The 20,472-nt window shown below is 37.7% G+C and overlaps 1 protein-coding gene across 1 annotated transcript in view; it reads right to left on the minus strand.

The window, feature by feature from the left end:
* LOC103026121 (activin receptor type-1C) overlaps positions 1-19,525 on the minus strand; it is a 53,419-nt gene extending 33,894 nt beyond the window's left edge. Inside the window, exons 1-2 of the mRNA XM_022680145.2 lie at positions 19,265-19,525; positions 4,778-5,008 (exon numbers count right to left, since the gene is read on the minus strand). Of these exons, the coding sequence (XP_022535866.2) occupies positions 4,778-5,008; positions 19,265-19,340 (307 nt within the window). The 5' untranslated portion in view covers positions 19,341-19,525. The remainder of the gene's footprint in view (positions 1-4,777; positions 5,009-19,264) is intronic.
* Between the last annotated feature and the right edge of the window lie 947 nt (positions 19,526-20,472).

Below are 20,472 nucleotides of genomic sequence, written 5' to 3' on the forward strand. Positions count from 1 at the left end.
ATTCACTGTGAACCTCTACCTCGCTCTGCCTCACTCTACCACCAGCTTAGTGACATCATTTAAGCAAAGTCTGCTGCGTGAAAAACCTTTTTTATTGATGCATGCAGGAAATCGAATTTTAGTTTAGTGTTATTCATGATGATAGGGCAGCTCTTTCAGTGTATTTAATATGAAAACTGCTTTATGTTGCATTAACAAAAAAAATATGATTTATCTTTCAGCACTACTGATACACTTTGATTGTGCCCTATAAACAGAACAGTTTCGAAGCAATCATTAAAAATACCTATATTGCAGTGAAAGTCACATTCAGTGTAACATATTTTTCGCACTATAAGGAGCTTATAATCCTTTAATTTTTATGAAAATAAAATCCGGTGCACCTTATGTATGAATTCTTACAGTCAGGTTGAAGTGCAGCATAATACAGGAGTTTCAGTTTATTTCTCCAGCAGTATTAGCATTAGCTGCTAACCGTGCTAAGTGCTTGCTCTTTTGCCGTTCAGAGGTGAGTATTATCAGCCTGTAGCCTGCTGCTAAACCTGGCTAGCACTGCAGGAGCAGCATTAGCATTAGCTGCTAACTGCGCTAAGCACTTGCTCTTTTGCCATTGAGAAGCGAGTATATCAGACTGTAGTCTGCCCGTTTACCGTGTTAAAACAAGCTAGGTGAGATGAACCGCTAGCTAACATGGCTTACCAAAACACTAAGAGTTCCTCAGTGTAGCTCTGTCAAATGGCATTAGTGGAAACCTGGGAATCTAAACTTACTGTAAATAAATGAAAGCGCTTTACTCACCCAAATAAACAGTTTTTAGGAGAGAAATCTGTGTAGATTAACATCCAGCACTCGTTTGACTTTAAAAAAAAATGCTATTTATTTTTTTAAAATAAGTACAGTTTTGTTTACTTAGCTAAGCTTTACTTAACTTAGTTACCCCACCCACCACCACCCAGTGATGAGATCTGCTGAATTAGAAGGGAAACATGGCAGCATCCCTGTTTCTTACTGGTGTCACATAATTTGCCTTATAATCTGGTGTGTTTTATGTATGAAAACAGACCAAAAAATAGACTTTAATGATAGTGCGCCTTATAATTCGGTGTGCATTAATGTGAAGTGCAAAAAATATGTTATATAAACCTTCCACTACAGCTGTAAGTAGACAACTGCAAGGCCTGTTAGTGCAGCATTGTAGGCTGAGGCTTGCCAGGCTATTTTACACCCAACCTTAATGACGTCTCACGGTGTCACACTGTTTAAAAACCATGCCAAACCTGCCACTGCACTCTGTACACTAGGGGTGGGAATCGTTTACTATCTCACGATTCGATTCGATTCCGATTTTGGGGGCCACGATTCGATTCAAAATCGATTTTTGATTCAAAACGATTTGATTTATAAAAATTTCTGCTTCTGGCTTATGAATCTTATTGAAAAAAGCCTCCAAAATATACACTGGTCCTGAAGCAGGTAATGTGTTACAAAAACAATAAAATGTGCAGGAATGTGGGTCCTCAGTGACAGAGGAATCACTGGGATATCACAATGACGTTAATGAACAATAAATAAATAATAAATAACACTGATTTATTACCAGGCTACTAGCGGTGGTGTGTAGGTGACGCTGCTGGGCTGATGTGATGATAGCAGTGGAGCGCTAAAGTTCAGGAGCAGCTGCTGATTAACTAGTTAATTTAAGGTCGTTGTATTTCTTCAGAAAGGGAGCAGGAGGTGGAGAAATTAATTCATATGGTCCATTCCTTAATTCCTCTGTGATGAGGAGCTGAAATTAGCTCTGATTAGCTTATTGTTATTTTTCCGTTCCGCCTTAAATGCTGCAGCCCGCTGCCACCTGTAGCGTTATTTAAGGTGGAACTGGAAAGTTAGCTAGTTAGCTAGCTAACAGTTACTGAAACTAACTACTAGCGATCTTTTTTATGCTTGTTATGAAGCATTCTGCCATAAAACATTAAAACTACACGTTAATCTAAGGTAATATAATGCTTGTTCTGCCATCTTACCGGTGATTCTCAAACACCTACGCTCTGTGTGTGTCTGGAAGATCTCCGTTTGAAGGGACAAGCGCTATCCCCAGGGTTGCCAGGTCCAACAAAAATACCCAGCCCAAAATCAGTCTAAAACCCGCCCCTCAGAATCGATTTTGGGACATTTTAAATCGATTCTGAATCGTAGTAAATGAGAATCAAGATTCTTATGTGAATCGATTTTTTGGCACACCTCTACTGTACACATTAACCAAACAAGCCAAGACCATGCATATCCCCCCACCAGTATGTTTGCCTGGGGTCTGACTAATTGCACACAGTTTATGCTTGACTAGTCGCTCCAACACAATCTCCCTATAGGACCCTGTGATCCAGCTTCAGCCATAACCACTCCATCATTAATTATTGGTACAAGGGAGGGCTGGAAGCAGAGGATCTAGTGCATTATCTCCAGCCTATCCTCCCCCAGCCTGATGTACCAGCCAGGCAGGCACTCAGTCAGAGGCAGTGCACTCCCCCGCCAGGCTGCGGGACGGTATTAATAACCCCTGGCAGGGAGACTGCGCTGCCTGCCTGCTCGTAACCCTGCCAGGATATTATGTCACAGCACAACCGAGGGGGATCAACGCTTCTGGTTGATCCTCCGTCTAGCAGGGGCAACAGTCTGAGACCACATATGTGAACAAACTCAGAGGGAGGAAAATCCCTCTGTAAATGGCACTGCGACTTCCATTCATTACAAAGAACCAGGGAAAGAGAACCACACAACCTGCCAGACAGACATCTGACACAGCTCGAGCCCAGCCTCTACTAGACATCCTGCTCAGATAAATTAAGATAAGCAGCACAGCGTATTTTTAACAGCACAGTGTTGCAACAAGCGGCTGGTGTTGGGAGAGCGAGGGTGAAATATGACAGATTTTTTTTTTTAAACATGGTTAAACTGCTCCAAGTATAACAGTTCTGCTCTTGGCATATTCTGCTCTTCTCATATTGTCATATTAATGTTAGCTGTGATGGTTTGACCATATTTACACAGATATTGCTCAACATTCACCAAGCAGAACACAATGTTTTTGTACCAAAGATGTAGCAGCCGTCTGGCGAATACAATAATTCAATATAAATATGAATTTAAAAAATAGAGCCCGGTTATAAAGTATGTGACAGAACAGCTGTTACACCTCAGCCCATGTCTGTCCTGTGTTTTTCCCTCTTTTGGTTTTCTGTGCTCCTGCCCTGTTTTCCTGTCTTGTGTTTCCAGCCATGTGCTTTTTTGAGCACATGGCATTGTTTTGTTATTGTTCTGTCTCCGCCCTAGCCCCGCCCTAGCCCTGCCCAAGCCATTAGTGTTGTCACCTTGTGTCTCATTTGTAACTCCGCCCCCTCATTACTTCCACAGGTGTCCCTAGTGTGTGCCTGTGTATAAATACCTCATGTGATCCATTGTTCTCTGTCGCGCTTTTTGTTTGACCGTGTTCGTTAATCTTTCCAGATTGTGTTTAAATGTTTTGTTTAGCCTCAGACCTGTTGTGTTGTTTGTCCTCAGTGTCTCAGGTTTGCTTTATTTAGTTTGTTTCTTTGTTTGCTTAGTTTGCTTGTTTGGTTCAGTATTTTAGTTTATCCTCTGTTTCATAGTGTTTTGTTTTAGTTACCTTTTCTTTTTATACTCCCTAGTGTTCCTTTCTTTGTTAGTTTATATATGGATAATAAAAAAGACTTGCACTTGCATCCTGCCTCCTCCTCCTTGTTACAACAGCCATATTCCTCTCATATTATTTCACAAAGGCTAACAGTTTCTTTACTATACCTTATTAATACTTAGATTTAATTGTACTTGTATCAATTTACCAAACATTTTAGTAACTAGTACATCTAATCTGGGGTAGGTTATACTGTTTGCATTCATTCACTTTAACTTAAATAATTATTGTATATACTGTAAAATATACATGTATAATACTGTAATATTATTGAACAACCCTATTTTGCCATATTTTTCTATTTTTATATACATAACAGTTTGTCATACACACTGTCATTAAATGTTATATACTGAAAGTAAACAGTTTAAATGTATCATTTAAATAAAACAAAAAAAACTTTAATTATTTATTTAATTAATTAATATTATTTGTTATTATTATTTTTTTATTATTATTATTTGTATTTTTTATTGTATTATGTAAAAGTTAATTTGAGCTTAATTTTATTTTATTTTTTTGTATTAATCTTGTCTTCTTTTGATCTTAATTTCTTATCAATTAAACTAAGTTTTATTATTATTATTATTATTATTATATTTGTTTTGTTCTATTTTTATATTTTATTTACTGTTATTTTAAAATGATTAAATTTAGTTATTATTTTCTTTTTCATGTCAATCCCTGTATTTGTAAATGTTCAGCTACATTGAAAATGAGGGTTGCTTCAATGTACTTCTGAGTCAAAATAAATGTTGATTGATTGATTGATTAAATATCATATTGCCAAACACTGATGTCAAATCATCCAGTTTTGCTGAAGTACACAAATAAATTTATAGGAAACCCACCAGACTCTCTGGCAACAGACAATCACGGTGCAAACTGGTGTTTCTAAGTGTCTAATACTTTCATTCCTCCTGTTGCTCGCTACATTAGCTCCAGCGCTAATGTAAACCATGATTAACTGACTAGTTGTGTGATATGTTTACAAACTGTAATTTGTACAATTAAAGGCCTAAACAACTGTCCAGTATAAAATGATAAATGTAGAGGGTACAGTACGTGGGTAGAGGTGAAGAGTCTCGTTGTTGCAGAAGTCGGTGAAGCAGCAGTTGCGTTTGGAGACGTTTCTGGAGCTGTAGCAGAACACCTGGCCCTTCAGCTCGCTGGGAGAGAGGCAGGACTTCACAGCCTCTTCCTTCCCGTTGATCAGCATCACTGAGTTCCAGCATGCTCCCTCAGCCTCCGTCTCACAGGTGTGATTCGCACACAGCTGACACACACACTTTAGAGCTGCAAAAACAAACAGATATAAATATATATATACATATGATAATATTTAGTTATTCTAAACTATATATATACAGAGTGACACAAAGTTGCAGCACTTTTTCAAGAAACCCAATGCTGTAATTTTTGGTAATTCCTATATGAAATAAATAAATCAAATCTCTAAATAAATCAGAAGAGCTTAGTACTAATACATCAGGCTTACTTAACCATGCTTAATAAGCTGTTTTCTGTGTTCAGTCCAATAAGCATTCAGAGCCAGTTTCCCAGACCCGTATTTAGACTGAACTAGGATGAAAATATGGTTGAAAGTTTTCAGTCGTAATTCACCAGTGAATCAGTGATTTAAAAAATACTGGGCTTTTATTGATAAAGAACATTGAAATCAAGTGAAAGTTAATTTCATCAAACAACTTTTGATAAGTAGAACATTTTTGACAAAACGTTCCAATTAACATTCTTGGAATCCCTCAACTTTCTTAGATGTTTTTAGAACATTTTATAAACGTCTTCAAACACTCTGGTAACATCGATGCAGCTGCACTTGTTTCAATTTGGGAATGTTAATTACAACATTTCCATGATGTTATTATTTGTCTCGATGGGAATCTTATGTGAGTGGTGTTCTAAAAACAATTTTATTATGTCACACGTTTTCAGAACGTTCCTGAAAAATTATTTCTATGAAGTTACTGGTTAACCTTCTTGAAACCTTTTTTTTTTTAATCATTGCTAAACATTTTTATGACATTCTCTGTTATCTGGTTTCACACACACAAATATGGTTCATTATGGAACTAAATCTGTTTTTTATCTATGGTAGAGGCGCACAACTCCAGTCCAGCGGCAAAAGTGCTCAGTTGTAGCACAGAAAACCAGCCAAAGAGTCGATAAGCGGAAAGAGTGTGCAGTTGTAGAGCAGAAAACTTGCAAAAAAAGAGTTGATAACAGGCGAGTGCGTCGCTTTAGCGCAGAAAACAAGCCAAAGACCTGATAAGCGCTGAAAGTGTGCAGTTGTAGCGCAGAAAACGAGCCAAAGAGTCTAAAAGCGCTGAGAGTGCACAGTTTTAGCAAGGAAAACGAGGCAAAGATTTGATAAGCAACGAGAGTGTGGAGTTGTAACGCAAAAAAAACAGGCCAAAGAGTCTAAAAGTGGCAAGAGTGCTCAGTTGAAGAGCAGAAAATAAGCCATAGAGTCGATAAGTGGCAAGAGTGTACAGTTGTATCCGGAAAACGGGCCAAAGAGTCTAAAAGCAGCAAGAGTGCCCAGTTGTAGTGCAGAAAGCGGGCCAAAGAGTCTAAAAGTGGCGAGAGTGCTCAGTTGTAGCGCAGAAAACAAGCCAAAGAGTCGATAAGCGGCAAGAGTGTACGGTTGTAGCGCAGAAAACAGGCCAAAGAGTCTAAAAGCGGCAAGAGTGCTCAGTTTAACGCAGAAAACATGCCAAAGAGTCGATAAGCGGCAAGAGTGTACGGTTGTAGATCAGAAAACAGGCCAAAGAGTCTAAAAGCGGCAAGAGTGCTCAGTTGTAGAGCAGAAAACAAGCCAGAAGCGATAAGTGGCAAGAGTGTACAGTTGTAGCGCACAAAACAGGCCAAAGATCCTATTTTAGAGGCTGTGCGTATGACGGAGAATAGTCAGAGAATCCTTTTCTATTAGCAATACTTCTTTACACAGACTAGACAAACCACTTAAAACGGCTCTATATATTTTTACTAGAAGTGGTGTCCACAAACATTTGGACAACTAGCGATTTCCACTTTAGTTGATATAAAGAAATTCCTCAAAAAATGGATTACTTGCCATGTTCTCTTTAGTGTTAATATTCATGCCAGTCGTGCTTGTGCTTAACTGGGTTTTGAAACTGGGTTTTCTGAGTAAACAACCAACTTTCTGTCCAACTGTTTGAGAAATTCCCTTTCCGTCCAAGCATTACAATGACTTACAACATTTAGCCAAAATGAATCACACTGTAAACACACCGCTCACTGCTACAGAACAACCAACGTTCATTCTTAAAAAGAGCCTTTCACTGCCCTTATGTTACTTCACACCTACCAGCCAGAAATAAACAGCAAGAAGACAGGAGTAATCCTGTTAACTTCTATTTTCCATTGCTATCCAGTGGCCACTAACTCCTTGAGTGGAGCTTTTTCGGGTTACGTAACCATGTCCCTGCTCTTAGACTGCAGGGGAAAGCTGGGTAATGCTGCTTAGGCTAACACCATTCTAATCTCAAGCTGCTCTCCGTCCACCTGTCCTGCTTTCAGAGGCAGTGTTGGTCAGGCTCTCCTTTCTGAGAAAGAGACGGAAAAACAGGCAGAATCTCAGGCCACAGAAGGGAGAAAGCTTTCTTTTTAACCATTTATATACAGCGCTGGAAAAAATAAAGAGACCACTTCAGTTTCTGAATCAGTTTATCTGATTTTGCTATTTATAGGTTTATGTTTGTGGAAAATGAACATTGTTGTTTTATTCTATAAACTACGGACAATATTTCTCCCAAATTCCAAATAAAAATATTGTCATTTAGAGCATTTGTTTGCAGAAAATGAGAAATAGCAAAAATAACAAAAAAGGGGCAGAGCTTTCAGACCTCAAATAATACAAAAGAAAACAAATCCATATTCATAAAGTTTTAAAAGTTTAGAAATCAATATTTGTTGGAATAACCAACTGTTTTTTAATCACTGTTTAACATGTTCTCCTCCACCAGTCTTACACGCTGCTTTTGGATAACTTTATTTCACAGCTGGTGCAAAAATTCAAGCACTTTCAGTTTGGTTTGATGGCTTGTGATCATCCATCTTCCTCTTGATTATATTCCAGAGGTTTTCAGTTGGGTAAAATCAAAGAAACTCATCAATTTTAAAGTGGTCTCTTATTTTTTTCCAGAGTTGTATATTTTTAATATAGCTAGTGAAACAAGGGGTCAGAATGGAGGGGCACAAGCCCAGATAACATGTTCATGTGGGGCATGTGTCTGTCTGAGAATCAAAATGTATTTTTCACAGGTTCTTGGCCCATTTATGAATGTAAGTGAAGGGACCAGTCACAATAATAAGCCATGTAATGAACTATCATAAAAATTTGTATACTTTGAGCTAATATACATTCTAATCTAACTATCACTGAAAAGAAAACTCTTGTGTGAATTGATTTGAAGTCTGTACATTCAAAAATAAGAATAAAAAAATGTTTATCAAAACATGATCAATTCCATTAAGATTTACAAATTCTGGAAGCATTTCCATCTCAAATTATGACATTTTTGAGCAGCTCAATGTTTTCTGATATAAAGAAAAATAATAGCATGTGGCTGTCTGCTAACATAACTGTATTTTAACAAGTGAAAGGGGAACTGACAAAAACAGAGAAAAAACTAAACTAAATAGGCTGGGGTTCAAAGGGTTAACCCTATTCATTTGATTAGCGCCACCACGTGGAGTAATGAAGCAGTAACTTCAGTAAGTCAAAATAGGTCTTAGGGAGTTTAGGGATGTCTGAAAGGGATGATCGGGTGTTAACCCGGATTGTATCCAAAAAACATAAAACCACGGCTGATCAAATCACGGCAGAATTCAATGTGCACCTCAACTCTCCTGTTTCCAACAGAACTGTCCGTCGCCATAATAAATTATTGTGGTCTAAAACCAGGTGTTTAAATTTTATTGTCCAACCCCTGTACATTGCCTGGCCAAAAAAAAATAAAATAAATCACATACACTAATATTTAGTTGAACCGCCTCTAGCTTTGATTACAGCACGCATTCACTGTATTTTAACAAGTGAAAGCAGAACTGACAAAAACAGAGAAAAAACTAAACTAAATAGGCTGGGGTTTAAAGTGTTAACCCTATTAATTTGATTAGCGCCACCACGTGGAGTAATGAAGCAGTAACTTCAGTAAGTCAAAATAGGAGAGAGTCTTAGAGAGTTTAGAGCTCCTATGTTTCAATAAAAAATTATATTTGACGCCGCCTATGGCTAATATATCAAAAAAAGGACATTTGGGAAGCTCAAGTGTGTAAAAAAATATCTACAGACCCTCTCAGACCCCATGCCCACCTGGAACACAGCCATGTTCCACTCATGTGAGCCCCACATAAGCATGTTGGCTGGGAGTGTGATAAATGCCTTCTCAATATCTGTGTCGCTGGAAAGAGGCATCATCAATGTGTGATCTAATCAGAGATGTTTTGTACAGCGTAGCATGGTGGTGCAAAAAATGGTGGTATTTAATTTAATTTTGTATTCTGTTTATTGTTGCTGTATAATTTAGGTCTGTGTCTGTGAATTTGGACCACTTTCCCTCGCTGTGTGAACTTTTACACCCAGTCACTTCATGTGATTAATATTTAGATTGTACCTTGATAAGATTTTACCCACATGAATTTACATCTAGTAGTTAAATGTGTCTCTGATTAGTCTGAATAATATCAAACCGCTGTGTGGTGGGACAGAATATGCAAACTCATCATGTGTGATAGTGTGTGTTGTTGTGCGAGTAAGGAATAGAACAGCTGGATTAAAACAACAGCACCAAATCAATGTAAGTGAGGGCTGAGAATGACCACAACCCAAATTATAGCTGCTCTGTGGTGGTCTATCCTGTGTGGTCCTGACCATTGAAGAACAGGGTGAAAAGAGGACAAATTGTTGGAGCATCTGTGACCAAGACAGCAAGTCTTTATGATGTTTTAAGAGCCACGGTATCCAGGGTAATGTCAGCAAACCACCAAGAAGGACGAAGCACATCCAACAGGACTAACTGTGGACGCAGTAAGAGGAAGCTGTCTAAAAGGAATGTTCCACAGCTGCCCAAATCACGGCAGAATTCAATGTGCACCTCAATTCTCCTGTTTCCACCCGAACTGTCCGTCACCACAATAAATTATTGTGGTCTAAAACCAGGTGTTTCAGTTTCATTGTCCAACCCCTGTACACTGCCTGGCCAAAAAAAAGATCACACACTAATATTTAGTTGAACCGCCTTTAGCTTTGATTGCAGCTGCATTCACTGTGGCATTGTTTCAATAAGCTTCTGCAATGTAACAAGATTTATTTTAATCCAGTGTTGCATTAATACATTTTTTACCAAGATCTTGCAGCAGCATTGATGATGGTAGAGTCTGACCGCTGCACAAAGCCTCTCTTCTCCATCCAGCACATCCCAAAGATTCTCAATGAGGTTAAGGTCTGGACTCTCTGGTGAACTCTCTCAATCCATGTGTGAAAATGATGATCTCATGCTCACTGAACCCTGAACTCTTTCACAATTCCAGCCCCATGAATCCTGACAGTGTCATCTTGGAATATGCTCGTGTTCATCAGGGAAGAAAAAATCCATTGATGGAATAACCTGGTCTATATTCAGTATATTCAGGTAGTCAGCTGACCTCATTCCTTCAGCACATACTGTTGCTGAACCTAAACCTGCAGACCAACTGCAGCATCAACCCCACATCATTTACTTACTTAAATAGTGGAGGCTATGTTTTTTTTTTTTTGTGTATGGCAGTTAATCATGTTGCATAAATATGTAAAATCTTTCCACAAGCAATGGGAGTACATTCAGTGCATTTTTAAATATCTGCTCATGGTTACATTGCAGTACCTTGTAGTGAGAAAGAAGAAGAAGAAGAAGAAGGCCACTACATTGTTTGGTTGGATACTGGCAGGCAGGCTCATTGTAAAGTGAATTGAATGATCAGAGCTGGAGTGAGCCCTGATCGTGGAAGCCAGATGAATGGGATGTTCCATTTCTGAAGTCTGAAGCAGATATTTAACATTCCTTGATCTGCAGTGTCACATGTGTACCAGCAATACATAATTTAACCCTAGAACACTAACGTTATACTCAGTAATACTTCTTTAATTTCTTTAATTTAAATTAAATAACATACATCATCACATAAAATAAAAAGGTACCATGGATGACCCTTTAAAAAAGCGTTAAAATTATTGGAAAATAGGTAATCCTTACAAAAAAACAGGAAATGTCCTTACAAAAAAAATAATAATGCTGCTGGGAAATTGGTCTTTGGTCCACCCATTCCTGGGACATGTGAGCGCCTGATTTAAACACACAAACACCAACATACATTAGGTAAATTACACCCATAAAATATGTTACTCTCTAAAAATCACCTGAACACATGCCTCTTGAAAAAACATAGATGGGAGAAGAGAATCAACCATAATATTAATGACCTCAATGATCATCGCCCTGAAGCTCCCCAAAGTCCCATGCAGCTCATACAGCAGCAACGAAATGAAAATCACATGAAAATCACAATGAAAATCTCCTGGCCTTAGCATTTTAGGGTTAAGGCATTACCATCCCCAGTGGACAGCACAGGTAGGTAGTGAAATGAAATGATTGTGACCGGTGGTGTCTGGCTAGAATTGCCCAACAGCAAAACAGAAAAGCAAAATCACATTTAACACAGAAGGGCCCATACGTACAGTATAGGTCATTTTAATGTTCTTTATTGTCACGTCTCAGAAAGGCAAAATCTGTAATACAGAAAAATGGGTCATAACAAAAAGGCAGACAGAAAAAGGTTGGGAAAAACGCTCAGTACGCAACATGAGTCGACAATACCTTGCAAAGTACATACGCTAACAGAACCCTATATATACAAAACCTAGAATTACTATGAACCGGAACTTCCTAGAATACAGGTGATTCTGAACGGGGGAGCGTAACACGATTGGGCGAGGGTAAGTGCCTGACGGTGACGTCATCGCCAGTGGGATTTTGGGAAATGGAGTTCGGGAGAGTGAGAGGAAAGCCTAGTGACGTGACATTTATCTTTCAATGTACACAACAACGTCAAAAGTCATGAGACATTATACTACCGGTACTTAATGATTACCTCAATGTGCAATAAAATTAAAAAAGGTAAATTTAGGTGTATGTAAGCAAACCCAGAGCAACCGCAGAACCACACTAAAAAAAGAGGAACCTTTAAACTATGCCATTTCATTTTCTGAATTTCTTACGTGTTACTGGTGTAATTTCCCTGATTGATTTTCTGTGAGATGCTGCAGACAGCAGAGCATTACAGAGAGGGCTGACCACTTTTCCATCCACCATGAAGATATATTTTACATCAAATTCAATTCAGCAGACTGCCCAAAATTGCTTTTTCCTAAGAAGGTTTATTTGCAGAGTTAAGCTCATAAATTCAGCAGCGCTATGTGAAGTATGCTTCCTCAAACCAACAGCATAAGCTCCTTCCTCCAGCAGCAGCCAGTGGAACTGCTTACCCATTCTGCTCCACTTAATACTACAGCGCATAACAAGAAGCCTGAAGTTTAGAGTCGGTCGTTGATTTTAACTACAACCCCAAATCAGGAAAGGTTGAGACAGTATGGGAAATAAAAATACAATAAAAACAAAATACTGCAGTGCTTCTTGCATTAATTTAGATTTTTATTTTTTTTTATTTGTAGACAGCATGAGGTTACTAAAGATGTTTCATGTTTTATCTAGGCAACTTAATGTTAATTAGTTAATATGCACCCATTACTGCATCTCATGCCTTTATTACATTCTTTTTTCCATAAGAAATGTTATAAAGCTATTAATGCTGTGAAAGCAGGTGACGTAAACAAGTGATCATCATCATGATTCAGTGCAATAGCACATTGTCTGGCCCAAAAAAAAGTCTCCAACTGGATTTAACTAAAGTAAATGATGTGGGGTTGATGCTGCAGTTGGTCAGGTTTAGGTTCAGCAACAGTATGTGCTGAAAGAATGAGGTCAGCTGACTACCTGAATATACTCAATATAGGCCAGGTTATTCCATCAATGGATTTTTTCTTCCCTGATGACACGGGCATATTCCAAGATGACACTCTCAGGATTCATGGGGCTGGAATTGTGAAAGAGTTCAGGGTTCAGGGAGCATGAGATCATCATTTTCACACATGGGTTAACAGAGTTCACCACAGAGTCCAGACCTTAACCTCATTGAGAATCTTTGGGATGTGCTGGAGAAGACTTTAATGCATAAAAGTACATTAAAGTGCTAAAGCAACATATGCTGCCTTCAGCAGAACATCTTTTTTACAGATATTCATGCACATTTCAGCAAGACGATGCAAAACCACATGCTGCACACAACATTACAAAAGACATGGCTCTAGTAGACAAGGGTATGGGTACTGGCCTTGTCTTCCTGCAGTCCTGACCTTTAACCCATTGCGAATGTAACATCATAATATTGCATGCTTTATAATGTGCTTGCAGAAAGAAAGGGACAAAAATAAATAAAAGAAAGTGTTTATTGCGTTTTATCCTCAGTGCCAAAACATCTTGGATGGAATGGATGAATATTAACAAGTCTGCAGTAAAAAAAAAAAAAAAAGGAAAATTTAAAACGTTTTTTTTACATTTTCTGATTTTAGCTTGCATACTTTTGCACATTTTTCTGTCCTATTGTGAAGCCAAGGTGAAGAGAGCATAAATCACAGGAGGTTGTGAGGGCTTGATGCCAACACTTCACACATACGAGGAAAACATAAGCAGATGAGTCTGTTTAGCAACACGTTTAATACATTTTAAGTACATTTTCTCTTATACAAAAAATGTACTAAACACAAAAGTATACTAAGCATGCAAAAGTACATACTTTTAACACTAAAAATAATACATACTTAAAGCTGATGTCAGTAAGTTTTGGGATTTAGGGCCCTCTCTGGTGAGAATGGGTAATTGCACCGAGCATGCAGAAGAATCATTTTAAACTGGGCGGGTGTGATGCGGTCTCCTTTCAGAGCGGATGAATCTGATTCCAGGTTATGTTCAGTCAAAGAGAGAGAGAGAGAGAGAGAGAGAGAGAGAGAGCGCTCAGTCAGAAACTTCACTCCTTTGTTTTTTTGTTTTTATTATGAGTGAATGAGCTACTGAGCTCTGAGTTTTCTCTTCTGAAGTCTCTATTAGGGTTAGCAGATAGCTAGCTCACCCCTAATGTTAGATAGCTATCTGCTAAGCCTAGTTTTCTCTCATAGTAACCTGTTCTGCATAACAATGGAACAAAATAAAAAAATAAATTGATATGTTTTAATTTTCAATACAATAATTTATTTTCTAATTAAGAAGTTATGACTACAAATCTGGGCCTTAAACTATATTTATTTAGGCCTTAAAAAAAGGGTCTTAAAAAGCATTGACTTTTAAAATGGAGCAAGAACCCTGTACGTTCTAACACAACGTATCATTTAAAGCATATTGCTTAAAAAGACATTTGATGGAAATACAAAGAAAGTATATTTAATGTGCATTTTTATAAAGTATATTAAATAGTAAATGTACGGGTGCCGAGTGGTCCAGCGGTCTAAAGCGCTGCCACTATGAGCAGGAGGTCGCAGGTCATGCAGCTTTGCCATAAACTGCGGGCGCTCAGAGGGAGCACAATTGGCCCTGCTCTCTCCGGGTGGGTAGATGGCGCTCTTTCCCCACATCACTCCTAGGGTGATGTCTGCAGCACAGAGCGTCTGTGAGCTGATGTATCAGAACCGAGTTTCTGAGCTGGCTGCTCGGCAATGCTGAATCAGCAGCAGCTCGAAAAGAAGAGGTGGCTGACTGCACATGTATCGGAGGAAGCATGTGTAAGTCTTCACCCTCCTGGTGTGTTGGGGCATCACTAGTGATAGGGGGAGTCCTAGTGAGTGGGTTGGGTAATTGGCCGTGTAAATTGGGGAGAAAATGGGTAATATTAGAAAATAGAAAATGTACTTTTAGTATTCATTATCTCATTTAAACATACTTTAAATGTTCTTAGATATACTTCATTTTTAAAAGAGGTACTTTGTACAAAGAGGAGCTGCCAAAAACTGTTCAAGGCCACTGCTGGAGTATGTCGAAGTTTACTAACTAAGAACAGGACAAACATCCATTCCCTGTGTTCCTGTGGGAAAATCCTTGTCACTGCCAGTTGTAGCAATTCCTGATTGAACTTCTAGAATAATGCAATAATTTAAAGTGGGTTTGAGCTCAGGTTGAGAAACAGAGGATTCTTACAGTGTCCATGACAATAAACCTTAACAAAGAAGTACAAGGACCTTATAACGTTTAGTGCTTCAGTCAAAAATATTTTTATAGAGACATCATGCCAGCTTTTTTTGCCAGAAAGCTTTAAAAGCAGCCAGCAAATTCTGTGTTCAGTGAAATGATAACATCTGCTGCTGAAGCTGGAAATCTGACCTTTTCTTTAAGGATAGGAAGGTTTTTAAAAGTTTAAAAGTAAACTATTTATCTTCAGAAAATATATTCCCAAAAATATAAATATTCCCATAAATAGTAGTGCTAAATGATATGATCATTTAAAAAGATTATTTAATGCCCCTGATAATAGAATGATATTTTAAAGGCACAATACTGTTTTTGCACATTTTTAAAGAGCTACAAAAGAGCCTGAAAGAATATTCAGACATTGGAACTGATACATAAGATATGATTTTTTAATTTTTTTTTAAGAATACACCACAGGCAAAAAATATTGAGGTCATGTCCACATATTATACAAGAATTTGACAATGCAGTTATCATGAAAAGCTTGGGCTGGGTGATATGGCCAAAATGTTGTTACACAATTTCTTCTCAAATTTTGGTTAATGTTATATATAATTCCAATATCAATATGAACAAAATAAAAGCCACAAAATCAACTGCCAAAAGCACAAAACAGATGTCTGTACATACAAACTACTGAAAAAAAATGGCAATTCATGTAATGCATCCTGTATTGAATGTGATAGTCACTGTATGTGACTGTATGTTGTAATTAATTTCTATTTTAAAAATCATATCACTTTTTTTATTGCCATATATATTAAGACTAAAGTATTATCCAGGCCTATGATAGGCCTATCTGGGAGGGTGTATATACTCCTAAGGATATAAGGAGTGATTTATTTGTAGTAAAGCCACAGAAGAACCAGTTCTGTTCTTATTAAGGTATTTTGTTTAGAGAGAGAGAGAGGGAAAGAGATGTGAATGATTTGCCATGTAGCGTCAGATCTACCAAAGATTATAAAAAGGTCCAAATATCATCACCTCTGGAAGACCCATCTATTAATGTAAATGTTCTTTTTCTATATAATAAACATACATTTACATGTGGTTCAAACTAAACTTTTAAAGCACATTTATTAAAATAAAAACTAGATAATGGCTACAAGAATAGTGGTAACAGGTTGATTTAGTATTTAGTTGATTATTTTATGTGTGATTAGATTATATGCATATATTACATAGGATGGATTCGACCATTTTTGAACAATGTATATATATATATATATATATATATATATATATATATTTTTTTTTTTTTTTTTTTTTTTTTTTAAAGCATGTTTTCCTTCCTGGAAATGTGTTTACTTATCTTGTGTGCTATCACACTACCATTACTTATCACTGAAAATAATTCATAAGGTTCCTCCAAGTATAATTTTAAAGATACTAAACAAAGGGTACATTTAAACAATATTAGTTCAGGCAGTAGGTTTCTCTATAGACATATTGGGCTAAAATACATTTACAAAGCATTGATTGCTGTTTAATTTCTGAAGAATTAAAGAAACATAATCAAAATTCTCTATGCAAAATTCATTTGTGACTGGGAGCTCCTGATCTATATTTAAAAATGTCTAATAACAAACTGCTTTTTGTAAACACATCCTTCTGGCTGTAGTGACTCAATAACCCTCTCTCTGTCTACTAAACAGTGTGCTTTCATTAGAAAATAACTAAAAAACACAGCAGAAAACACTGCTACACCACAGAATCAACACAATGACACATTTACACAGCAAACAGGAGGAAAAACACATGTCAGATCAGGACTACCTATCTGTTGCTAACTCAATAAGGACAACTAGGTCAATTAAGGTTGGATCTGTTTAGATAACTCTGCATCGACCATTAACTGACATCCCAAAATGGGATTAAGCAGTGAATTAAAGAACAAGAACAGAAGAACAACTAACTCTAAGTCTCCAGACTCCACTATTTAACAGAATCAATTTATACACAATATAAAAAACATGGTAGAATATGAAAAACATTAAGTTCATACTAAATAAAAATATGTATAATTTGAAACAAAATTCAATTGCTACATTCATTCAAGCTCTTATCTGGCTTTGTTTAGATGCTGCAGGTTTTCTTCTCTAAAATATTGTGGAAATCTATAATCTTGTGTTTGTTCAGGCAAAACTAGACTATATAGATGAAAATCTATAAGCAATACTTCTCTACAGGGATTAGACAAGCAGACTATAGTGTTTAAGCTGATCACAATAACGCTTTTTCAGAAAAAATTGCAATAAATAATATCATTGTCCTCTTAAAACATTATTATTCCACTGCTTCAATACAAATATAATAGCAAAATAATGATATTACATCCTTCTAAAAATAATTATTTTTAGTTAATGGTAGTTTAGAACTATACTTTTGAGGTCATGTTCCTTTATTGTACAATATGTCGATAATGTAATTATTGTGACAGGTCTAATAGTGATTAATAGCTTATTATATTTACCATATTTATAATAAATTTATTAATATTATTATTGTGTTGTTTTCTTTTTGTACAATGCTAATATTTGCACTTCTGGTAGATCCTAACTGCATTTTATTGCCTTGTTAAATAAAAGTTAAATCAGTTTGTCTGATTATCTTTACATTTATTCATCTATCCATCCATCCATCCATCCATTCTGTTTGTCTTTATATAATTTTTAATTTAATAAATAAATAAATAATTTTTATATAATTTTACATATGTGTGTAAAATTAGACCATGCAAAATGAAACATCAGCTTGTAAAGACGTCAAATCACAGACTCAGAAATGTATAAAATCTAGCATTTCTCTACATCCAAAAGGTTGGAAGGATAAAATGTAGATTCTTCACTCTGATTGCTCATGTGTCAGCAGTGGAACTGGGAATTAGCTGTTCTAAGTCATTAGAATGAGGTGGAGGAGGGATTTTAGACACTTTGGGGCATTTAATGCTGCTTTTAAAGTAGAAAGTTGTTGTTGTATACACACACTGTGGTGAAGTACTGACAATCTGTCCAAAAGGTCTGTAGATGCGATCACTCCTAACGCTCATGCATCCTATTGTAAACATAGAATGCATGCCAACTGTTGATGCACCTTAAAAGTATGTCTCCTGTGTAATTTAGTAATTTGTTTGATTAAAAGTCAAATCCTACACAAATGATCTTTTCTATCCGTCCAAAATGTTTGTAGATGACATCAGTTTCAGTGCTCATGCATCCCATTGTGAACAATGCATGCACCTGCAATGCCAGCAGTCGATGCACCTTAAAAGTAGCTAATAGTAGTAATTGGTAAGTAAATCTACCTAACCTACCTGTCTGGTGTGTTTGGTTAGGGCCATACTTGTTTTTTTAAGACTGGACACAAGCGACCAAAGTGTGTAGAGTTAGCAAAAAAGGTCAAATCCTATACACGCGTCTATGTAGATTAAACATCCATCATTGAGTGCACCTTAAATAAAGTTGCTGTCATAAATTGGTAAATTGGTAAATAAGGTGAGCTGCTGACAGAACTGAACATAGACACTTTCTGGCTGAGGAGCATCCGGGAGAAATCTGGAATTACACTTGTTCTTCAGCTTGGCTCACATTATATAATATACTTAAAATGAGAATTCCTTGTTACGTTTTACTGCATGTATGTTTATTTGCATCTACTTAAATCATATGTGGTGCTTTTTTCAGGTAAAAACACTCATATTACTGAGATAAACAGATTAGTGAAATTTGCTTTGGTGCTAAAACGTTTGCACAACATTGTATGTCAGCAGTGGGTGCACATTAAAAAGTACCCGTCCTGTGTAACGGGGCATTTTTAGTGTCCCTTTAAAAGCAGGCTACCACCCGGGTAGACCTGCACTTTTTAGTTCCCACGCGCGCAGTCCAGCAGCAGCTGTCCTGTCTGATCTTTTGACTTCACGCGCCCTCCTAAGCCCATTACGTAACGCGGTCGTTTCGTAGTTTCGTCGCATAAAAACCAGGTCCAGAGTCCGCGTGGGACTGTTAAAACCATAAAACGCGAGCGCGCGCGCACACACAGGCAGCTTTTAGAAATAGCCTGGAGGAGGCGAGCAACTTCACCAAAACTACACCAACTTCCCCGCGCGCCCCCGCTTTACCACCACGCCCACCCCCGACCCCAAACCACCGACCCCAACCCGGGCTTTAAACCCGCTTACCTGTACCGAGCTGGATGAGCACGAGCACGAGCACGAGCAGCGCCTCCCCGGCGCCGAGACACCTGAGCTCGCGCATGTCCAGCCCTACATCGGGCTCTGTCCTCGCTCGCTCGCGCACAGCGGTCTATAGCACGCGGCTGCTTCTCCCACAAAACAAATCAGCACATCACCAGCGTCCTCCCCCGTCCCGCTGCCCTCAGCCGCGCTCCGCATTACTGCACGCTTAATACCACGCTCCAGCTCCCGCGAGCCGGGGGCGGGGCCGCAGCGGAGGGAGGGGTTTAGGCCCCGCCCACAGGCTGCGGCTATAAGCGGATTAGAGGGGAACACAGCACAGGACAACAAGTGGAAGCTGGACAGACAGTACTACTATCACTATGACAGCACACAATGTTAAATAAACGTTTAAATTGTGATTGCATCACATGTGTAAATGTTGAAGCTGGACAGGCAATGCTACTATTACTACTTATTCCCTTACAGCACACAACGTTAAATAAACGTTTAAATAGTGGATGCATCACATCTGTAAATGTTAAAGCTGGACAGACAGTACTACTATCATTACTACTACCATGACAGCACACAACGTTAAATAAACGTTTAAATAGTGGTTGCATCACATGTGTAAATGTTGAAGCTGGACAGGCAGTACTACTATCAATACTATTACCATGACAGCACACAACGTTAAATAAACGTTTAAATTGTGATTGCATCACATTTGTAAATGTTGAAGCTGGACAGGCAGTACTACTGTCACTACCATTACCCTGACAGCACACAACGTTAAATAAACGTATAAATTATGGTTGCATTACATCTTTACACTAAATGTTGTTAATAGAAAAAACTTATTTCACAGAACCTCTACTTGAGAGGTAATGTTAAATAACGGTTGTTTAAAGTTGCTTTTCCATCATCATCATTAAACAAATGTTTATTAATATTCATTTAAAGTTCTTTGTTATCAGGGTTGGAGCTCCTATACACTCACAATGCTTTTAGGTGAAATCATATTTAAATGATCCTTTTCTACACTGCAGAGAACACAATTCAAGTTCTGACAATAGAATACAAACAGTACAGAGTAAAAAGTGGCCACTCTTTTATTTTAGAAACAAAAGAGAAAATTACCTATCTGAATACCACAGCAAGTAACTGGTGAGGGGGCCTGTCTTTTATGCTATGTCTGAAACATGGCTGCC

Source organism: Astyanax mexicanus, chromosome 11 (genome assembly GCF_023375975.1).
Source record: "Astyanax mexicanus isolate ESR-SI-001 chromosome 11, AstMex3_surface, whole genome shotgun sequence".
In the NCBI taxonomy this organism is placed as follows: domain Eukaryota; kingdom Metazoa; phylum Chordata; class Actinopteri; order Characiformes; family Acestrorhamphidae; genus Astyanax; species Astyanax mexicanus.